The sequence below is a fragment of the Xyrauchen texanus genome, chromosome 33 (genome assembly GCF_025860055.1).
Source record: "Xyrauchen texanus isolate HMW12.3.18 chromosome 33, RBS_HiC_50CHRs, whole genome shotgun sequence".
Taxonomy (NCBI): Eukaryota; Metazoa; Chordata; class Actinopteri; order Cypriniformes; family Catostomidae; genus Xyrauchen; species Xyrauchen texanus.
Genome location: NC_068308.1, coordinates 30107788 through 30130492, shown reverse-complemented (window position 1 = coordinate 30130492; position 22705 = coordinate 30107788). Strand labels below are relative to the sequence as shown.

Genomic DNA, 22705 nt, shown 5'->3' with positions numbered 1-22705 from the left:
GGTACTCTGGAAGGTGGAAGAGTTTATATAAGTGTGTACAGTAACACTGAGAATGCATGTTCACTTAAACAATGTTCCCATTCTGTAGTGTAGGTCCCTGTTAGTCATTTACATGAGGAAATGGAAATTAATAATCCGGAATGTGGCCCATGTTATTTGCCTATAATGTTATATTATTCATTATTAAAGGCTCTCTAGAATGCTGAAGTCTAACTGGTCAATTGGGGCATGATGCTCGCAGTCAACTGTAAACCCACTCCTGTGTGAAGTAATATCAGGTGAATTACCCCAGAATCACCAGGTTGTTTCAAAGTCCTGTGTTGTTTGAGTGGCTGTGTGTACTTCCTTATCCATTTATCAGGTATGGAACTCCAGGTGTGGAGTTTATGGGCCTTCATGATGAGAATGCAGCAGTTACACAGGTGCACTTCCTGCCAAATCAGGTATGCCTTTGAAATTTATTCCCACTCACCTTTTGATCTCACCTGTATAGTTTTTTTATTTCATTTCCAAAATCTTTGGAATATGGTTTCGGAGAAGCATCATTGGTTTTGGGTGAGGTCAACATATTCAAATTAGGGGTGGGTGGTTTGCCCAAAATCATGGTCCGCGGTATAAGTGGTATATCAAAATCTTTACCGGTTGACATATTTCTACCATTGCATGGTATGCACGGTCACACTGCCCTGCCCTTAATGAAATTGTGGTTTTGATGAATGTCCTTTAGTAAGCGTGGGAAAAACTATAGTTTTCGATGTAGCTTCATCTGAACGATCCCGATATTGATCCTTAAATCCCAGATCGATGCGAGTAAATCACTGACATATATGATCAGTTTTTTTGCTATGCGACTAAAATGCCTGATTAGAGTTGTATATATCGGTGAAGAAGTTTAGCACCGAGATCTATTCACTGCGTGCTGAGAGTAAAAGTTTGGTATGACTCATTCCCTGTAATGTGTGAGCAAATTTAGTTGAATAATGTATCTTTTAATTTACTGTATGTTCTACAGTCAGTTTTTGACCAGTTGTGCGCTCAACAGAAACATTTCTCTCTCTGAACTTCCGATATTTTAGCACTTAGTCTTCATATCATTGTAAATACATGTAACAAAATGTATAAATGCAGTATAATGTACTTTCAAGCCATAATATTTATTGATTCAATGCATGGAATTTATACATTTTAAAAAGCTTAAATGTGATACAAATTATGAAATATTAATGATACATAACATCTGTATCAATACCCAGACCTATGTTTGTTTTAGTTTTTTGTTGTTAACATTTTGTTTACTAAAAACAAAATACAAATCATACATACACCAATCATCAAAAATATTTAAAGAAGAAGCATTTCAGTACTAAATGTTTTAATGAAGAGCACATATAGAGAATATGACTATAATGAGCCTTATTTTCCCCACAATTTTGCCAACAAGCCCCTTTTACCAAAATACCCAGCAATATCCTTGAGTTTAATTGTTTAAACTTTAAACATTTCCTGAATAACCCAACATCAATAACTCACCTTTCATTAGGCTGTACATGGGAATATAAAATTAATTCCTCAAAATTATTGTCTTTTCTTTTAGTGTATTCTGATTTTGGCCTGTGGTTTTTGCAGGTGGAGTTTGTGACTTTGCTGGATGACAACAGTCTGCACATGTGGACACTTCGGGCCCATAGCGGCGTGTCTGAGCTGCATGAGATAGGACATTTTACTCTCACTGGTCCACCTGGGTGAGTCGGAAACACACCTATAGACTCACCTTAATCTGATATTTATTAAATATGTCTTGAATCTAATAGAAACAAACACACCACCCAAAGTATTAGGCATGAGCACTGACTCACTCAGACATGACTGAAACTCGCTGCTGATCTCTTTAAATATGTGTAGCTGACCTTCATGAATCAAAATAGCTGTTTGCAACCTACAGTATGATGTCATATCCTATTAGCTCATGAATGACTATGCTATTGGGATTCAAAAATGTTTTGTAATACTTTATTTTAAACCTCTGTAGCTATATAATGCAATATAACACCATGTTCAATCTATGATAAATGTTAGGGTTAGGAGACAAACATTTAGATTAACTCTGTCGAGATAAGCAACATGACATTCTATTTTTGTTGTGTCATTCTGGGTAGCCCCTCATGATACATTTTTAATCATAGAAAGCCTTTAGTTATACCTTCAAAGAGTAAGATGCACCCTTAGATATTCAACGCCCCATTTAAATGCATTATACTCTTTAAAAGTGTAACCATGAATATGTAAGCGTTATAAATAATACTACTAATAATAAGCCATAGTAGGAAATCATTCAGTGTTCATCCTGTTTCTAATCTAAGGGTTACTGGTATAAAAAGCTAACACATAATGTTGCCTCTTGTGATTTCAATTCACTGGCAGTGCCCCTCCCAGCATAACGCGGGTCACAGCCGTCTTGGCGCACTCCTCGGGTGAGCTGCTGCTGCTGGGCACAGAGGGAGGGCATGTGTTTGTGGTGGAGGTGCCAGGCTTCAGAGAGCTGGAAGAGAACAACATCGGCGTGGAGGACGTACAGAGCAAGTGAGGCATCACAGTGCTTACACTTATAAATGCATGCAAAACCAACAACTGCTGTAACATGTTCTTGCAAGCTGCAAGGCACATTCTTTCATTAATATGGGGTATTCATGGCAATAAATAACACAAAGATGGAAATGCAATGAAAGGTTTAGTGTGAATGTATTATTGTAAAGCAATTATTTTTTATGCTGGCTTTGTATGTTTAAAGGTGAAGTTTATCATTTTTTGGATTTTAAGATACATTTTAGTACCTACTTTACTAGTTTAAAAAGCAGAGACAACTAACTAGAGTAAACCATTCCTAGATTTCCCCCAAAAATGTAAACACTGTGGCGCTATGAAAATATTGCCCCGTTTGTTCAAGGATCCCAACAAGCCTGGCATGGTAACTATAGCCACGTTTCCACTATCGGGCCATATGAGGACATGCTAGTGCTCATCGTGCCTTTCTCTGGGCCAATGGCGTTTGGCTTGCCGATTATCCTTGGGCCTAACAAGGCCAACCGAGGATTGAGGCAGGATCAGTGTCAAAGGCAGAGTAAAAACAGTAAAAATCTGTTAAAATGCACAATTGACCCAATCGATGGAGTGTAGATTGATATAAAAAAAAAGTATAAGCATAAAAAGCATAAGGCTGCAACATAACAAAATGTGAAAAAATTAAGGGGTTTTTGAATACACTGTATCTTGCTAGCTAGCTCATTTTTACATTTACATCGATTTTGGTCTTGCGGCTCGAGGTCTGAGGATATTGGCCCTGGCTGGCCAGTTGATAGCCCTGGCTCGTACTGGCCCGATAGTGAAAAAGCAGCTATTGGCTCAACCAGTGGTGTGACTTTGGGGCAAGGCTGTCTGTTTTGTTATCCATGTTAGACAGGGAATTTTCTGGAGACCTTTTTAAAACACTAATTATTTGAGCAATTCTGTTCAGAGTGAATATTTTTGCATTCTACCTTAAAATGCAGTAGTGTGTGAGAAACTAATTAAAGATCTTACCCTACATTTTCCACAAAATGTAGTTAAAGGAGTATTCTGGGTTCAGTACAAGTTAAGCTGAGTCGGCAGAATTTGTCGCATAATATTATTTACAACAAAATATTTTTTTACTTTCTTTAAAAAAAAGCAAACATCTGGTGAGGCACTTACAATGGAAGTGAATGGGGCCAGTATGTAAAATTAAATGGCTCACTGTTTCAAAAGTATAGCCACAAAACATAAACAATATGCACGTTAACATGATTTTATTGTGATAAAATTGCTTACCTTGTCTTTGTCAAATTAAAGGCAATTTTACGATATAATGTCAACAATCCTAAAACCCTAAAATGACTGCAAAAATTCAGATAAAAAATGTACAGCTCAAAAATACATTTTAACAGAAAAATATGTAAGTGCTTTTATAAAATTATAAGCTCCAGTTTTCTACCTTGAAACCCTCCAAAATTGCCCCCATTCACTAACATTGTATGTGCCTCACCATAACTTTGATTTTTGAAAAAATTATTTTTGTGGTAATCAACATTATGCCACAAATGCCGTTGAATGAGCTTAACCTGTAGATGTTTGGTTTCTTTACATATGAAGGCTGTCTCTGAAGGGATGAACTTAAATAAAAAAAAATATATATATATATTTTTATCAGTGCACTGGTAAACAACCCTCAGTTCTAATTAAATTTTTGCCTATTTACACATGGCTGACATTCTTCAAATAGTTTCTTATGGAACACTATCACATGTCTGAGACGGCTTTTCCTCCACATTCCACACAGAGTTCCAGAGGAGTACGTTGGCCGCAGGAATCTGGAGTGTGTGGAGGCCCTGCAGGAGAACCCGCTAAACCCACGGCAGGTGCTGATTGGCTATAGTCGAGGCCTCATGGTTCTGTGGGATCTGGAACGCCGGCGTCCTATCCAACAATTCCTGGGCACACAGGTACCAAAAAATTGCTTATTTGGTTGTCATTTGAGCACTGTACATGAGATCTCATTATAAGCAGACGTCTTGTTTATGTTGGTTCAAAGATGAGGCCTATAATTGTCTCCTTATTGTTTTCCCTGCAGCAACTGGAGAGTGTTTGTTGGATGGAGGATGGAGGGAACATTCTCAGTTCCCATAGTGACGGCAGCTACTGCCACTGGACAGTGACCGGGGAGGATCCTCAAACAGAGCCTGAGAAACAAGAGATGCCGTATGGTGAGACCCATTATTGGAATGCCTTTGAATTTTAATTTGGACTAAGTCTTGTTTTGTTTTGAAGCCTACATGGGCAGCTACCTTTTTAAAGCAGCATCCTAACCATCATGAAACCTCACAAGAAACTGATTTGGAACATCTACATAGGCAGCAACTCTGTGCAAAACACATATAGCACATATAGACTATTGCATTTTTTTTCCTCCCCTTTTCTCCCCAATTTGGAATGAGAGTGCATCAGTAATTGGACAAAGTCCTCGTGGTGGCGTAGTGACTCGCCTCAATCCGGGTGGCGGATGATGAATCTCAGTTGCCTCCGCGTTTGAGATGTCAATCGTGTTACCGCGGAGACTTAGTGTGTAGCGTGTGGAAGCTTCACGCTATTCTCAACGGCATCCACGCACAACTCACCACGCACCCCACCCAGAGCGAGAACCACATTATAGCGACCACGAGGAGGTTACCCCATGTGACTCTACCCTCCCTCGCAACCGTGTCAATTTGGTTGCTTAGGAGACCTAGCTGGAGTCACTCAGCACGCCCTGGATTCGAACTTGCGACTCCAGGGGTGGTAGTCAGCGTATTTACTTGCTACACAGGCCCCCCTTACATATTATATATATACTGTATTAAGAGCAATCAATTATAAGAATTCTGTGTTAACATGAATAAACACAAACTAGGCCATTTTTAATAAGATTAAAACATTTTATCAAAACTTTAATATATTTATAATAGTTTCTCGATTCATATGCCATCGTAGACTATTTGCTTTCGTGCTCGTCAGGATAGCCTGTTCTACAAAGAATACATGCGATGCTGTCTTAAATAAATGGCAGAAACAAGGTGTCTTAGAAGGCATCATTACATTATTGCCTACTGCTTTGAACAGCCTTTACATCTGTCCAATTATGCCTTTAAATGCTGTCTATTTAGTCTAGTCTTTGGAACAGAGCTACTGTTTTTTACTTCTAAAATATAGACTAACTGAACTGCCTGTCATTACTTCCTCAAATGAATCATTTCTCTTTACAGGCACCTTCCCCTGTAAGGCCATATCCAAAATTATACAGCTGTCGACAAGACAAGGGTGAGTCTTTTGTATTCTTTTATTAGACATTACTGTGTGTTTTCAAGGTCTCCTTAACTGATGCTGAGACAGGTGTATTTGCTTGAGGTGTCATTAACCCAGAGTGCTTCACTATGACTCCTATTGTCTGGTTAATATTTAAACCTTCCACTCAGCCTTGAAATCCTCCATACAGTATTTTTTAACGGCTAAATTTATCACACTGCCCCCTTGTTTTCCATTTCTTCATTGTTCTGCTTGTGTTCTCACACAATATATACTCACACTCACACTCATGTGATTTGTAAGTTGCTAATTTGGAATGTTCTGTAAAAGCCAATGGGAAGTTTATTTGTCATTTAGTAGACACTCTCTTATCCAAAGTGAAGTGCAGTAAGAAAGTCCCCCTGGAACAACATACGTTTTAGTGGATAAGTCAAGGGCACAACAGTAGGTGGCCAATAACTCTTTCTGGGCTTTTAACCTACAACCTTTAGGGTACTTTACAAGATCTTTAACCACTAAGCCACCACCACCACACGTAATTCTGCCAAATCGGTCTTTTGTTAAAAAGTTGTTCAAATATTGTGTTTTCTGTCCTTTCAGTCCCCCATTCCTCATCTTCAGCGGAGGAATGCCAAGGGCCAGTTACGGGGACAGACATTGCATCTCCGTCATCCACAGCAAAACCCACGAGGCACTAGACTTCACCTCACGCATTATCGACTTCTTCGTCATTTGCGAGGGAGAGGAACACAATGGTAGAGAGAGCCTGTGAGACTGAGGGTGGCAGGGGGGGTTTAAGCCTGGCCACTTCATGCGTTTTTACTGATCGGATTGCTGTCCGATCCTGAAAAGACCATGTATAAATCCCCTCTGAGACACATTTGAGACAGATAGCAATCATTCAAAAGTGGTTTCCTCTAATGAGCTTTGTAAATGCATGTGTTGCAGGTGACCCCAGCGCGCTTGTGGTTTTGGTGGAGGAGGAGCTGGTGGTGGTGGATCTGCAGACTGAAGGTTGGCCCGTCATCCAGACTCCCTACTTGGTGCCGTTACACTGTTCAGCTATCACATGCTCTCACCATGTCTCCTCTATCCCACTCAAACTGTGGGAGAGAGTGCAGGTGGCCGGAGCCCTGCAAAACACACACTACTCTAAGAAGGTACACCACTACATGCACACATACAAACCACAGACCAGACAGAGAATACTCGCATAATACTTTGAACTTGTTTGCTTCAAAGCACTCCCACAAGTGTGTCAAGTGTTGTCTTGGTGGTTTTTGTTTTGCGGCACCATGGACAACTTTAACCTTTAACTTTTATGCTACTGAGCCATTCAGTTCTCATCTTTCTCTGTCTGCCTTTTTGTAGCCTTGGCCTATAAATGGAGGGCAGAATCTTGGTCCAGACCCTCCCCAGAGAGACCTGCTGCTGACAGGGTGAGTGGACCAGTGTGATCTAATGCTGTCAAAATTCACTGACACCTTCAATTCTGCTTTCCTTGTAAAATTTCACTCTGTAAAGTGTGTAAAATTCATAATAATGAACATCATTTCAAATGTGTAAAAATGTGTTTATTGAATACAGTAAGGATTTTTCGATGTCATGGAAACCATATGATTAACAAGGAAAATGTTCTGTTAAAGGAATATTTTGTACAAAATGAAAATCATGTCATTCTAAACCGGTAAACTTTCATCAGTGGAAGACAAAGGAGAAATTTTGTTGAATAATCGTGCTGTTCTTTTCCAGACAACAAAAGCATACAGTGACCAGAGGCTGTCAAGATGTATTAAAGTGTTCATACCAGCAGACTTTGTCTTCTGAAGCCATAAAAAACTGTGTGAGAGAAACAGAAAATAATTTTTCGAGCTGTGGTAGAGGTCAAGATTTTAAGTTACAAGCGGACACTCTTATCCAGAACAACTTCACATGACCCTCTGTTCAAATTTGACACATCACAAGAGCTATTAATCGATTACAATTTTAAATTAAATTGATTGTATGGTATTTCGATTCATTAATAGCAATTAATTGTAAATTCAATTGCAAATCCCCAAATCCAGGTGTGCAAAGCTTGTCGCATCATACCCAAAATTAATTGTGGCTGTAATCGCTGCCAAAGGTGTTTCAAATAAGTACTGAGTTAAGGGTCTGAATACATATGTCAGCGTGATTGTTACGTTTAAAAATCAAAAATAGTTATCAAAATTATGTTTTTTGCTTTGTGATTATGGGGTATGGAGTGTAGATTGATGTGAAAAAATAAAGCAATTTAGCATAAGGCTGCAACATAAATTTTTTTTGAAAAAATAAAGGGATCTGAATACTTTCTGAATGCACTTTATTTTATTTGGAACTTGGCACATATTGGTTAGTAAGAAAAGAGCAGCGTGAACATATTTCTAACATTTCCTTTTGTACAACTTTTATTCAAGACACAAAGGTCCATAGAGACAACACCTTACAGATATATATAAATAACATGAGAGTTGAGTAAATAATGATAGAATATTTGGGTAAACTGTACCTTTAAGGTGTTGCAATGCCCCAGAATTGTTATGTATGCCTTAAATTCCTCAAGTTCACTGGAAAAAGACTGAGGAACTGACTGTGGAATAAATTTATCCTTTTCAATCCCTTTCCATTTTTAAACATTTTTGTACCCCTCTTCCTCTTTACAGGCATGAAGATGGCACAGTGCGTTTCTGGGATGCCTCAGGGGTCTGTCTTTACCCCATGTACAAGCTCAGCACAGCTGGAGTCTTCCACACTGATGCTGATCCAAACGATAACATGAACCAGGGCAGTGAGGGAGAGTGGCCTCCATTCCGCAAGGTTTGACTTATCTAAAATCTCTGCGACTCACTGTACTAGATAACATTATTCGAATTGTCCAGTTCACGATGCAATTTTTTAAAATATTTTTCCGAAATGAGTCAACGTTTCATTCAGTGTGTTGTGATTGGGAAGTTACTTGTTACAGGTTTTATAGCTTTGATTTTCATTTCATTACTTGTGAATATTAGGTTGGCTGCTTTGACCCATATAGTGACGACCCTCGACTCGGTATTCAGAAGATCCACTTGTGTAAATACAACGGATATCTGACAGTGGCTGGAACAGCAGGACAAGTGAGTTTTCATATGGACACGACAATCGCAAACACCGTTTGCATGCACAATTAAAATATATTCTTTACTGGTTATGATACAGAAATGGAACCCTTGTTCAGTTTGTGCAAGTTATGTTTATGTGAAAATATTGATTATTGCTCAATTTTACTTTATTCTTATTTGCTTTTTTCCAACCTGAAAATGTCATATATTTTCCAGTGCATCCAGCTGTCATGGAAACTATCCTCCATGGAAACGTCCTTTTTAGCTTGACTGATTTAATTGCTCATTAACAGTTCACTACACAGCATGTCCTCATCTGCCCATTAGGAAATGAGTTGTGCTCTGGTAAAGAGCTTCTCTTCAGCATCAATAGCTCTCATTTTGTTCTTTACTGAACTACATGAGAGGTTTCAGTACTGTTATGCAAATAAACTTGGTGTATAATGTAAAGTTTTTGCCATGATTTTACATTTTAAATGTAAAAATTATAATTTTTTTGTTTTGTAATTTATTCGTTGTGGATCACTTAGTGTGATATGCTCATTGACAAAAGGATTGCCAACATTATTTCAAAGGTTGCACAGTTTTGCACATATCAATACAATTGATGGTGTGTAAAACACCCTTGTCAATAGTGTCAATTGTGTCCAAAGTCTTTGCTAAGAAATATTTTTTACAGTCTGACATAAAAGACAGTTGATGTCACATTCTTTGCATTTTAGTAGAGCTGTCAGAATTAACGTTAATTTTACTTAATCGATATTAATGCATTTACTGTTTTTACTGCATGAAACAAAATAAACCCTTGTTGGAGGGGAACTGAAGGAACTGACGCACAATTTACAACACACACACACACACACACACACACACAAAACAGTGCTTCTTGTCAGTGATAAAATGATGGAAAAAGAAGCTCTTATTTATCTCTCCTTACCTCTATTTGATGTACAAAACAAGCCTAGATGGGACTTGTGATAGAAATTAAGTATTTTTCAGACTATGTAAGGCACATTTTAATTACCACAGAAGCACGTAAAGTCTTAACTATCACCAAAACGCAGAATGATACGTTTTTGTCTGCAAGTGCTTTTCATGTGGAGTTCAAAGCAGCGATTGACACTGGTATTGATTCCCTGACGTGAATCATGATTCTTAAATGAATGATGTAGTAAAGCGGATAGCCACTGTCTATTGTCAGATTCATATTTTGGAGGATTAGAATCTAAGAGGTTTAATGCCCATTATAATGAAAATGCAACCTATGTGAGGACTAGTTTTTTAATTAGACAACCTCCCACTTAGACTTTGGGAAACATACCCAAAAATGAAAATCCTGTCTTCAGTTACTCACAGAAGGAAATGGCAATAAGTTAGCCTCAGTCACCATTTACTTTCATTGCAACAAAAGTGAATGGTGACCGAGGCTGTCATTCTGCCTAACATCTCCTTTTGTTTTTCATGGAAAAGTCATACAGGTTTGGAACAATATGAGGACAAGTTAATTCTAAACTTTTCAGTGAACTATCCCTTTAAATGTGTATGAAATGAAGCGTCTTGTCTCTCTCTCTCTTCCTCCCACTCAGATTCTAGTTTTGGAACTGAACGATGAGGCTGCTGAGCAGATGGTTGAAGCTACAGTGGTGGACCTGCTGCAGGGTCAGGAGGGTTTTCGTTGGAAGGGTCAAGCACGTCTAGACGTGCGGGAAGAGCCAGTGCTTTTCCCTCCAGGCTTCCAGCCCTTTGCCCTGGTGCAGTGCCAGCCGCCCGCTGTGGTCACGGCAATCGCTCTGCACTCAGAGTGGAAACTGGTGACTTTTGGTACCAGCCATGGATTTGGTCTCTACGACTACCAACAGAGGAAAAACATTATGGTGAAGTAAGAAAAAATACAACATTTTAAAAAGTGTGCAGTTTGTAAGTGAAACAAAAACAAGCAGACTGGTAAATAGATAGTGTACCTGTATGTCTTCTGAACATATTAGGTTAGCCTTGTTTAAACTGGTTACTCATTAAAGAATATGAATATGTTCCGTGTTCGAACTGGTCAACTTAAAAAAGCCTTATTTAAAGAATGTTCCTTTAAATAAGGGAAGTCTTTATAATAGCTACAATGTTGGTCACCATGGTGTATTTTTATCATGATAAATTCTGTAGTGAAAAAACAGCTCTTAGTCTGGTTCACTAAATTATCCTTATCCTATATAACACTGGGCTAGGCTTTTCATTCAAAACCTGTATTACATTAATATTTTAGAGTTAACCATACAATTTTCTTTAATCAAGAAGGCTAACATTCCATTGTCCATTTGCAGGTGCACCCTAAACCCCAGTGACCAGATGGCCATGGAGGGGCCGCTATCTCGTGTCAAGTCCATAAAAAAATCCCTGCGACAGTCCTTCCGCAGGATTCGTCGCAGTCGGGTCTCCATGCGGAAACACCACACTAACAATGCAGCCAAGGTGCGTATCATCTCCCTTTTTTCCCCTCAAATTTTTCATTAGTCTGTTATCACACTGTCCGCCTTAAACACGAGATAAGGCATCATGTAGGTTTGATCAGCATTACATACTTCAGTGTTGCTAGAACTGCAGTGATGGTTTAATAAGTGGATACTGTGAATGTTTCTGTAGCTGCAAGAGATCAATGCGAGGCTGGAGGCCGAGGCTCTGCAAGAGATGGAACTGGCTCCCGTACAGAGAAAGATTGAAGCCCGTTCCTCTGACGACTCCTTCACAGGCCTCGTCAGAACATTGTACTTTGCGGACACGTTCGTCAGTGATAGTGAGTAGCACGGTGTTCCTAATTGCATCGATATGATTATCGATCTATATCGGCATTATACCAGTTTCATGCACTAACCTACAAACTCATCAACATCACTTATCAATGTTCATTTTTGTTTGATACAAGTGCCTTGTCTTACCTGCAATGCGGAGTTTCTTGTCCAGTGTGTGTCTGGCTTCAGTAAATGTTATATCCACCCTCTTGTGGTGTTCAGCAAGTCTTTTATGCCAGACTACATTAAATGGAAGGCCAACTAACAGTGAATTTTAAAAGCATTTTGAAAATAACGTGCCGATCAATAATCGATGTATAGATTTTTTTTATGACATTCCTAGTGAATATACATTTATTTACTTTTCATATGCACTAAAATGATCTCATTATCTCTTAAATTATCTCTTGATTTTACTCTTGTTTGCAAGCCACAGTGATGTCTGAATTGTGAGCGAATAGTTCTTTTGAATCAATCAATAGGTCAAAACAGCTCACAACTTCATTAGTGAATCACTCTGAATCAATATGATTTTTAAAATTCCAGTAATCACAAATGACTGGAAAAGACATGGAATTTCATTGGTCAAAAAGGATGGGAAACCTGTGGATAATAGACAGCACATAATTGCCTAGCAGAAGACCTCTATCATCATCATCTCATCTTCTTGGTTTCTCAGGTTCTCACAGTACGCCCTCACTGTGGGCAGGGACCAATGGCGGAGCCGTTTTTGCATACGTGATCCGGGTCCCCACAGTGGAACGGAGGATGGAGGATGCTGTGATGGCTCATCCAGGTGAAAAGAAAATTTAATATAAATGAAATTATAATATAATATATATATATATAGTTCAAGCTTAAACCACATTCAAACCCCTTATAAAATAGATGAAATACCCTTGTCACTTGCAGTGTTGGATGTATTTGATTACAAAGTATTTCATTACTGTAATCTAATTACGTTTTAGTCAATAAAAGTAATGCAATTGAACATTTTAAATTCTTGTAATCAGATTACAGTTATAGACTCAATTAAAGTAATTACTGTTAAGTACATTACTTGCGCTAAAGTGATATGTCTAATAGATTTAAAATATGAATTCATATGAACTGTCTGTTAGTGTTTCTGTCACAGCTGAAGGGTGTGTGACAATGAATGAGGAAATGTAGACATTTTTAATATGAAAAACAAAAAATAATTTAGAACTTAAAAGTAAAAATCATAAGTAATGTGGTTACTGATTACTTCATATTTAGTAATCTGATTACATTTTAGATAAGTAATTTGTTGTGCATTACTTATTTTGAGTAACTTAACCACTTGTGACCGGACAAAAATTTTATTCTATATTAATGCACCAAGTTGCTCTCTCTTGTTGACAACTGTAAACCACCTACATTATTTTTGCAGTTGTTAACAGCCTACAGTTAGTCTTATTAACTATATTTGACAGAAGTTGTTTTGTGTGTGTGTGTGTGTGTGTGTGTGTGTGTGTGTGTAATTTTTATCATTCATAAAGTCTGATTATATTTTTGCTGCTGTTGTATGCAAGCAATAAACCACCTTAAAGGAATAGTTCACCCAAAAAGGAACATTCTGTCATGATTGACTCCCCTTTAAGCCATCCCAGATGTGTATGACTTTCCTCCTTCAGCAAAACCGAAATGAAGAATTTTATGAGCACATTTCAGCTCTTTTTGTACATGTAATGCAAGTGAATGGTACCATTATACTGCTGGCTATTTGACAGTCCAAAAGACATATTTAGGCAGCATAAAAGTAATCCACATGACTCCAGTCGATCAATTAATGTCTTCTGAATCAAACCGATAGGTTTTTTTTTCACAAACCTATCCATTTGCTTCATAAGCAGGTTTCCCAAGCATCCTGGAAAACCTGGAATTTTGCAGTGCATTTTTCCAGTCATGGTAAAGTCATGGAAAATTCAAAAAATACCTAAATATCCTGGAAAAATAATGATTTGTCCTGGAAAATATTAATATAACCATTTGACTGTGTTGCTAGCAAGGTTTCCATTACAAGCACAAAAATATGGTAATGATCTTACTCGGAATAGGAGTCAAATACACAAATTTGTATAGTTTTTTTCACTGTTGGCGGCAGCACATTTTGAAACAACATCAGTGGTTAAGGGCGCTTTCACCCTCATGATTGATTACAGCAGCAGCCAATCGTGAGCTTGGCAATCGGGGTGCAACCGAGGCAGATCTCTTGATTGGTTACAGTTACGACCAATCGCGTGCTTTGCTTCAGCAGCACATGCAAAGAAGCGGCATTCTTGAAACTTCTCATTCAAAATAGGGACTTATTTTATTTTTTCGATCCGATACCAAGTACTTTTAGGCCAGTATCGTTGATATCGATACCAATACCGATACCTCTAATAAATTAAATTTTTACGAATTCTTTGGATAAAATTAATAGCTTAAATTACCACGGTTATGGGGGTTTAGGTACTCCGCTTCACCAAACAACACCCTTTTAACCATGGTAAATGTTAATAAGCCAGTGTTTCTGGTGGTCTATTCTCTATTTAATACCCATACATCCACTCAAAGCCCTACACATACAGCATTCGGATTCTTATTCAGACAGATCTGCTATAAAGTTGTGCCTCTCTGTCCACAGCTAAAGAAATACAGCTGATGCATCGTGCTCCAGTCGTTGGTTTAGTGGTTTTGGATGGGAAGGGTGCCCCTCTTCCTGAACCCCTGGAGGTGGCCCATGATCTGGCTCGCAGTCCTGAAATGCATGGTTCCCACCATTTATTGGTTGTGTCAGAGGAGCAGTTTAAGGTGAGGATTTGCACCGCACAACATAATGACTATTTGCACCTCTACCCCATCATGGATTTACATATGTCTTACTGTATTTATGTGTGTACAGCTTTTTACACTGCCTAAAGTGAGCAGTAAGTCAAAGCTGAAGCTGACAGCAGTCGATGGCTCTCGTGTGCGCCGGGTGGGTGTGGCTTGGTTTGGAAGTCGGACTGATGAGCAGTTGGAGAGCAGTCTGGTGATGCTGACCAATCAGGGTGAGCTACACGCCATCTCTCTGCCCTCAATCAAAATGCTGGTGCACCATCCTTGCATACGTAGAGAGGACGTCAGTGGAATTGCATCCTGTGTCTTCACCAAATATGGACAAGGTAAGAAACTCTCTTTTACTCTCTCTACTCTTTCCTGATGCTCTTTAAAGGTGAAGTGTGACATTTCTGTGCCAATAGCATCAGCAAATGGAATTGCAAGAAACGTGACTGTTTCCTGAACACTCCCCCTGTCTTCCATTTGTCAAACTAAAACTTTGTCTTTAGGTTTCTACCTGATCTCTCCATCTGAGTTTGAGCGGTTCTCACTCTCTACCCGCTGGGTAGTGGAACCACGCTGTCTGGTTGAGGCTCCACTTCAACTGAGGTCCAAGAGCCCATCAAGTCCCATCCACAGGGACCAACCAGACGGATTGTCCACAGAACACAGGTGTGTGTAGTTGTCAATAACCGCTTTTCCACTATCGGGCCAGTGCGAGCCAGGGCTATCAGGCCAGCTGGGGCCAATAGCATCAGACCTCGAGTTGCGAGATTAAAATCGATCTGCGTTCCCACCATCAGGCCAATATCCCCGCAGCATTGCTCTGAAACCTACCCTTAATACTCCGCTCTGGTCCCAACGTTACACACCCTGCCCAATTCACAAGCAAGAGTGGCTTTCAAGATGAGGCATCATGTTATTTAGAATATCAAGTTTATATAGTTTGTAAACATTGGCTAGCTAAGATTAGCTGATAAGTTAGCGTTGACAACTCACCAACTATAACTGCCAAGGTGTCCCGAGTGGTCTCTTCACTAACAGCAGGTCGATGTCCCAGCACACCATCCATGATCTCGAACCATGAAAAGTTATTTCTTTGGACAGCCCTTTGTCCATTGTGTGTTTTAACGGATTTGTACTGTCCACGCATTTTTTAAACTTTTCTGAACATGTACCGTTATGCGCTGGATACACAACCTAGCTAGTTTGGCGAAACTCCGCCTTTGACATTGACCCCACCTCAATCCCCAGTTGGCCTTGTTTGGCCAAGGGTAATCGGTGGGCCAAAGGCCACTGGCCCAGAGAAAGCCCCAAGGGGGCACGGTGAAGCCCCAGAAGTGATAGTGGGAGCGCAACTGGCCCTGGCACGCACCAGCATTCCCTAATTTGGCCCAACAGTGAAAACGCAGCAAATGAAGAGCTATTGCTTACAGTATTACAGTATGTGCAAAAGTCTTAGGCACATAAGATGTTTCACAAAAACATTTGGTTATTTATATCTTCATCTTTAGTGTGTCAAAAGTAAATAAAAAATGTTAGACTCCCAAACATTCCTTTTGCAAATAAAATAGAAGAACAGAATTCCCTGCAACAGATGGCATGGCCCTTTCAGAGCCCCCCACTGAACATCGAGTCTGGGATTAAATGAAGAAACAGAAGTAATTGAGACAGCCTTAATAGATAGAAGAATTATGGTGAATTCTCCAAGAAGCTTGGAACATCCTATCTGCCAGCAACCGAGAAAAACTGTGTCCAGGTGTACCTAGGAGAATTGGGGCTGTTTTAAAGGCAAAGGTGTTCACATCAATTATTGATTTAGCTTTTTGACATTATGACATATATTGAAAAAAAATGTATGGCATTATTTTTGAAGGCATCCTCCTTACTATGCAATATTTTTCAGAAGTGCCTAAATCTTTTACGCAGTACTATATATTTAGAATTCAGAATGAATTCCCCATTTACTGTTGTTGGGAATTGACACAAGTTTGTTTTTACTGAGTGCGTGTGTGTGTGTGTGTGTGTGTGTGTGTGTGTGTGTGTGTGTGTGCTGTCTTTGCAGGAATTTCAAAAGAGAGAGTGAAGGATATGGTGAGATTCAATGTGGTTTTCTAAGTGTCTGTGTTTTTGTGCAAGCTAAACATCAATACTAAAACATGCATGTGGTCAATGCTTCACTGAATGCTTTACCATATAATAGAACAACAAGAGCTCAGTCTGTGCTTAAGAACACAATCTGTAATTGATGAAATGTGCAACATCAATCTCTACAAACTCAGAGGCTAAAAGTAATGTTTGGATTTTTTTGAGGTATCACATGGTATAATGTAGAAATTGTGTCATTTCAAGTTACGTACAACCAGGAATTAGGATCTTATCAATTGCTTTTAAGGCAAATCTATATTATATGGCATTAAATAATTGCTATTATTCTAGGTCATTTGTTTTGCATACACTTTGCACTTTGCAGCAATTGCAGTTTGTATTTTAAGCTCCTCTTTAATGCGTTTGCAAGTTTGCGCCAGACTGATCAATGTGCTTGTGTGTTCCAGACAATTCTGCTAGACAAGTAATGGAGCATGCTTTGCTCAACGATGAGAGTGAGTACATGAGGAATAAGACATAGAATAAAAGACTTGATGTCTCATAAAGATTCAGAAGTTAAGCAATTTTGTTGAACAAGCAGCTCAGAGCATATGTCAGATCAGTTTGCTCTTTTGTATTGTGCTTGCTGTGTATGTTTTCTGACATGAAAATGTGCAAAAATTGGCTTGTTTCCAGTAATCCTGGCCTGTTCTGTGCAGTGATGTGTGCATGATGTGTAACTTCCACTTGCCTGCACAATAATATTCTTGTATATTAATATCATTGTAAAAGTTGAAAGAATTTGTTTTCTGAAACAGAATATTTTGTTTATGAAATCAGATACTGAATTTTGGTGAGGGTTGTGTTTGCTGGACTATAGCTGTCCACTAGTTTATCAGTATTTATAAAGTTTTAAGTGATTTGAGTAAAAGACATTTGAGTATTTGTTTAAATAACATCTTGCTTTTAAACAGGAGTGCTTCAGGAGATCCAAAAGTCCCTAGAAGGAGATCCAATGTAATTAAATTTATTTAAGATAATTTTACTTTTTTAAATATTTATAAATGCTGGTTTACAATTATTAATCTGACATTTGTTTGTTTAAAGGCCGTTCCTAGAGAACAATCTGAAGACTAAGCCAAAATCAGGCAATGTGCTGAGCAATGGAGGCAAGTTTATTCTTTGATTTATCCATAAATAAAAAAGTTACATTTAGAATGTTTTAATTAGACAACATTTTTTAAACAAATTTAATTATTGCAGCACATTACAATAATTTAAAGGGATAGTATACCCAAAAATGAAAATTCATTCATTGTTTACTCACCCATGTGTTGTTATAATCCCATATGACTTTCTTTTTCTTAACAAAAAGGGAGAAAAAAATGTGTGCCCAGTGATGTCAGACAATGGCAGTTTATGGTGACAAATAGGGTTGCAGCGGTATACAGGTTTCACGGTATACCACGGTTTGAAAATTGACGGTTATCATATCATGTACATTTGCTTATCTACGGTATTGAGAAAAAAAACTCAACCGGACAGAGAATCTCACCTGCGCATCTCTTTTCCTCATCGTCTGCCTGTCAGATGCATCAGCTTGCGCCCCACACACACAAACACATGCAGCGGAGAAAATGTCAGAGAGAAGCGAGGTGAGGGGTCTGATATAAGTGAGTGTGTGTGTGTAAGTTAAATCAGTGTTTCTCAACTGGTGGTTCACAGGTCTATTCAGACTGGATATCAGGGAAAGAACAATGCCATGGTTCTCCCATTGAAGATATTTCAGCGGCCGCACAAGTGATTGCCTATGTAGGACTGCCGAGACAGATTTAATGATAATCTCGCAATCAGCTAAAGGCTTCTCATCTGCACTTTCGCACGAGTGTAACGGAATCAGCTCACGATCATGATCTGCTCTTCTCTCTGGCGTGTGCGTGCAATAACCAGGCTTCACTTGACCGCATACCTCAAAACTGATGTGACCAATTTCAATTCTAGTGAGACTTTTCTAGTTTAAAGCGTTACGGAGGAAGTCAAGTCAAACTTCTCGAACAGCCCTGACATGCCAAACAGCACTGATGTGGAAAAGAGCAACAGTGTGCTATGCACATTTTTTTTTTATATTATGCATCATCACCTTTACAAAATTGTTTCACAATTTACATGAGTAAAAGTAACTCTTATATTTTGACAAAATGTTATAGTTTCATATGAAATAATCTAAAGGTAGAATCTATTAAACCTCATTTTATATCAACATTGGCAGTTGTAGATAAAGTTTCAAGATGTGTTTCAGCTAGTATTTATTTTTTCATAAATAATACAATTTGTTATTATTACTATTATTTAAGACTAGCTACACTGACCTAACCATGGTAATGAGGAGCCTTTCCTCCTGTGTAATATGTATTTTCAGGTTGAACTATGTTTGAAATTAAGAAACAAACAGGATAATAAAGGGTTCATATAAGTAAATATGCTCTTCAATTTTTAAAAGGGGGAGAGAAAACTTCCTGTTGCTTTTGTTGTTAACATCAACAACAGAAATAGTCACTTGATGAATGTCTTTGAACTTAAAAACCATGAACAAAACTATGAAACATAATAGGAAATGCGACCCAGGGTACATTAAATACAGGTTATGTTTTTACTCTGGAGGGTCATCACTTGATGTCCAATGTAAAATCTGTCCTGAAGCAAAACCAGTTGAGAAACATTGAGTTAAATGTACAGACAGGAGCAGTCTGGCTGCTCTGTCACGCACATACAGTATATGTTAATTATTAATAATTAATAATTATAGGCCATTACTTTAAAAGCTCACACAGCTGATGTTATTTTCATTTAGTAGTTAATTTAACATGCTATGCTAACATGTAAACTAACATGCTTTAGTTATATAATATGTTATAGTTACATGCTATTTTTTATAATTTTTTTAATTCTGTTTTAACTTTCTTATTTATTCTATTTATTTTATTTTCAAAAGGTAGACTTGTTTTACACATACTTAAATAAAAAAAAGTGGTTTCAAGTTTCAATTATAATTAAGTGTTTGCTCATCCAAAAATAAAAAACATTCTGTTTTCATTCCTTTAAAGGTCATTGTAACTGATAATAATTGTGTAATACCGTGAAACTGATATTTTCTGAGATGGTTATCATACCATGAAAAACTCGTACTGTTGCAACCCTATTTACCAAGTCTTCAAGCTTCAAAAGGACATAAAAGTATCATTCAGAAGTCTAATAAATTATGGTATGTGACTCATGTCTTGTTTTGAAGGAATTCAATAAGATTTGGTGAGAAAAAAATACTAAATCTAACCTATTATTAAGCGAAACTCCTGACCGACGGTTGATCTCCAGTGCACGTTCATGAGTCTGCACTCGAGCTTTAAAGCTCTTTGCACAAGAGCAACAGTTGTTACGCAGCAAACTTAGAATGTTGGTGATGTAGTTGCTAAAGCACAGGGCTGTTAATCAGAAGGTCACTGGTTCGATCCCCACGGCCACCACCATTGTGCCCTGAGCAAGGCACTTAACTCCAGGTTGCTCTGGGGGGATTGTCCCTGTAATAATTGCACTGTAAGTCGCTTTGGATAGAAGCATCTGCCAAATGCATAAATGTAAATGTAAGATGAGGCATTCGCTTCAACAGGTCCACCAGCAATATAAACAACAGAAAATGCAACATACAGTAGTTTACATACGACTTAGTCAAATACATTTAAACTCACAATTCCTGACGTTTAAATGTAGAATACTTCATTGTCTTAGGTCAGCCAGGTCAGGTTTGTTGGCCTCCTTGCTCGTACATGCTTTTTCAGTTCTGGCCACAGATGTTATATCAGATTGGGCTTTGTGATGGCCACTCCAATACCTTGACTTTGTTGTCCTTAAGCCATTTTGCCACAACTTTGGAGGTATTCTTGGGGTTATTGTCCATTTGGAAGACACATTTGCACTGAGCTTGAACTTCCTGGCTGATATCTTGAGATGTTTCTTCAAAATATCCACTTAATTTTCCTTCCTCATGATGCCATCTATTTTGTGAAGTGCAAAAGTCCCTCCTGCAGCAAAGCACCTCCACAAGATGATGCTTCCACCCTTAATCTTCACAGTTAGGATGGTGTTCTTTGGCTTGCAAGCCTCACCCTTTTTCCTCCAAACATAACGATGGTCATTATGGCCAAACAGTTACATTTTTGTTTCATCAGTCCAGAGGACATTTCTCCAAAAAGGAATTTCAACCACAGATGTTGATAGAATTCCACAGTGTACCTTTAAAAGCTACTATTATCTTCTAATCCTTGTCTTTACATTGAGCATAATATTCATTGCACTTGTTTTTTTTTTTACTCCATTGTGTCCACAGATTGAGCCTTTTTTCCCAGTGCCTGAATGAATCTGGATCCGTTCTTCATTCCAGAGTTGCTGTTGGTCTGATCACTACTGCTAGTACCACTACTGCTAAAAGCCTTGCCTTGGTGAGAGGAACCTCCCAATCTGAGCTTCTGCACCCGGGGGGACGTGATCGAGTGAGGGACCACCACCTGTGCCTGCTAAGACCAATCACTGTGTCTCTTACTCAATCCATTATATGCTGACCAATCACCGTTCTCACCACCAGCGTCCACCTCGCAGACCACTGTTTGCATTTGCACCCTTTCAAACTGAGCAAAAGCAGTGGACAAGACATGGAGGATGAGGACATTTTTTAAAACTTTTAACTTAATTTTAAATGCATGATTTTCTTTTATACCAGATTAAGGACTTCAGAGTCTGCATAAATGTGTATAATATGTGGGAAAAGATGTCAATGGCTGACAATTTAGGGTAGGACGACAAGGCAACATTAGGATTTGCACAAAGTTGCTGTTGAACCATAGATGAAACATCCTACCGAGTATTCCACAAGACATAGTGTTGCCTTTTCCTCCGTCCTCACCAATGAGATCAGTGGGTAGATAAAAGTTCTTATAGGTACTTTGACACTACTGTGTAGTACATATGCTGTAGCTTCTAGGGTGTACAGCTTTCTGAGGGGCTAGGTTTTTAATTTTGTTTTTGTTTTTTCATGTAAAAAATTTTGTTCTGCCTATTATGAATGATGTAATTTAGGAATGTAATTTTTAAGAGATTGTAGTCAAAATGTTTTAATATATGTGTATATGAAAATCTGTACTTGTTTTTACAGTGGGTTCATTTTAAACTGGCCGGGGTTGTATTTTCTAATCTAATGAAAAATGGGGGGTAGGAATAGAATATATTTTTGTAGAGACATGATTATGTATGAGAAGAACACTAATTGTTATCGTTTGTAACTTCACACTACGGTCTAAGTAAAAAAAATAATTTCACACCAACTGTTTGTACTGCTTTCATCATTTCATCTTCTTTTTTTCCATTCAAGCTGTAGTTGAGAAATGACACAGTATAAGTACATGATTAGGAACAATCTCTAGCACTTATTTACTTGATTTATTTAGATGATTATTTGGCTTTGTATTTTAAAATATAAAGAAACAGTCTTCAAACGAATTCAGTTTGTTTTAATGCAGAATATAGCCTAAAATTCATAAACATCATAAAAAGCCATCTTAAAGTTGTATTGAGTTTGTGTCCACGCTTCAGCTAAAGGAACTCCGTTTGTGCAGTTTAATCCACTGTAAATAAACAAGATTATAATGAGATTAATAAAGTTTCAAGACAAATGTTTTATGTTGGCTTGACAAATCCTTGTCTGAAAGTTTAAATGTTTAAAAGCTTAGGGATAGATGGACAGAAAAGAAAGAGATAGATCGATAGTGGACCTCTACAAGTCTGGTTCATCCTTGGGAGCGATTTCCAAATGCCTGAAGGTACCATGTGCATCAGTACAAACAATAGTATGCAAGTATAAACACCATTGTACCATGCAGGTATCATACCGCTCAGGAAGGAAACGCAGTCAATCCCAGAACAACAGCAAAGAACCTTGTGAAGATGCTGGAGGAAACAGGTATACAAGTATCTATATCCACAGTAAAACGAGTC

The 22705-nt window shown here is 38.3% G+C and overlaps 1 protein-coding gene across 2 annotated transcripts in view; it reads left to right on the top strand.

Moving 5' to 3' along the window:
- The window catches only part of LOC127626556 (LLGL scribble cell polarity complex component 2-like), a 41355-nt gene extending 19438 nt beyond the window's left edge, over positions 1-21917 (top strand). Inside the window, exons 4-26 of one of the 2 annotated variants that reach the window (XM_052102436.1) lie at positions 362-443; positions 1627-1742; positions 2422-2580; positions 4352-4514; positions 4643-4775; positions 5811-5865; positions 6451-6605; positions 6799-7010; positions 7222-7289; positions 8535-8688; positions 8880-8984; positions 10556-10848; positions 11285-11432; positions 11604-11754; positions 12429-12545; positions 14400-14566; positions 14658-14919; positions 15085-15247; positions 16641-16669; positions 17131-17178; positions 17638-17680; positions 17771-17832; positions 21045-21917. In XM_052102436.1, the coding sequence (XP_051958396.1) occupies positions 362-443; positions 1627-1742; positions 2422-2580; positions 4352-4514; positions 4643-4775; positions 5811-5865; positions 6451-6605; positions 6799-7010; positions 7222-7289; positions 8535-8688; positions 8880-8984; positions 10556-10848; positions 11285-11432; positions 11604-11754; positions 12429-12545; positions 14400-14566; positions 14658-14919; positions 15085-15247; positions 16641-16669; positions 17131-17178; positions 17638-17680; positions 17771-17832; positions 21045-21049 (2890 nt within the window). In that variant the 3' untranslated portion in view covers positions 21050-21917. The remainder of the gene's footprint in view (positions 1-361; positions 444-1626; positions 1743-2421; positions 2581-4351; positions 4515-4642; positions 4776-5810; positions 5866-6450; positions 6606-6798; positions 7011-7221; positions 7290-8534; positions 8689-8879; positions 8985-10555; positions 10849-11284; positions 11433-11603; positions 11755-12428; positions 12546-14399; positions 14567-14657; positions 14920-15084; positions 15248-16640; positions 16670-17130; positions 17179-17637; positions 17681-17770; positions 17833-21044) is intronic. The other variant, XM_052102437.1, reaches the window with a different exon arrangement.
- The last annotated feature ends 788 nt before the right edge of the window (positions 21918-22705 follow it).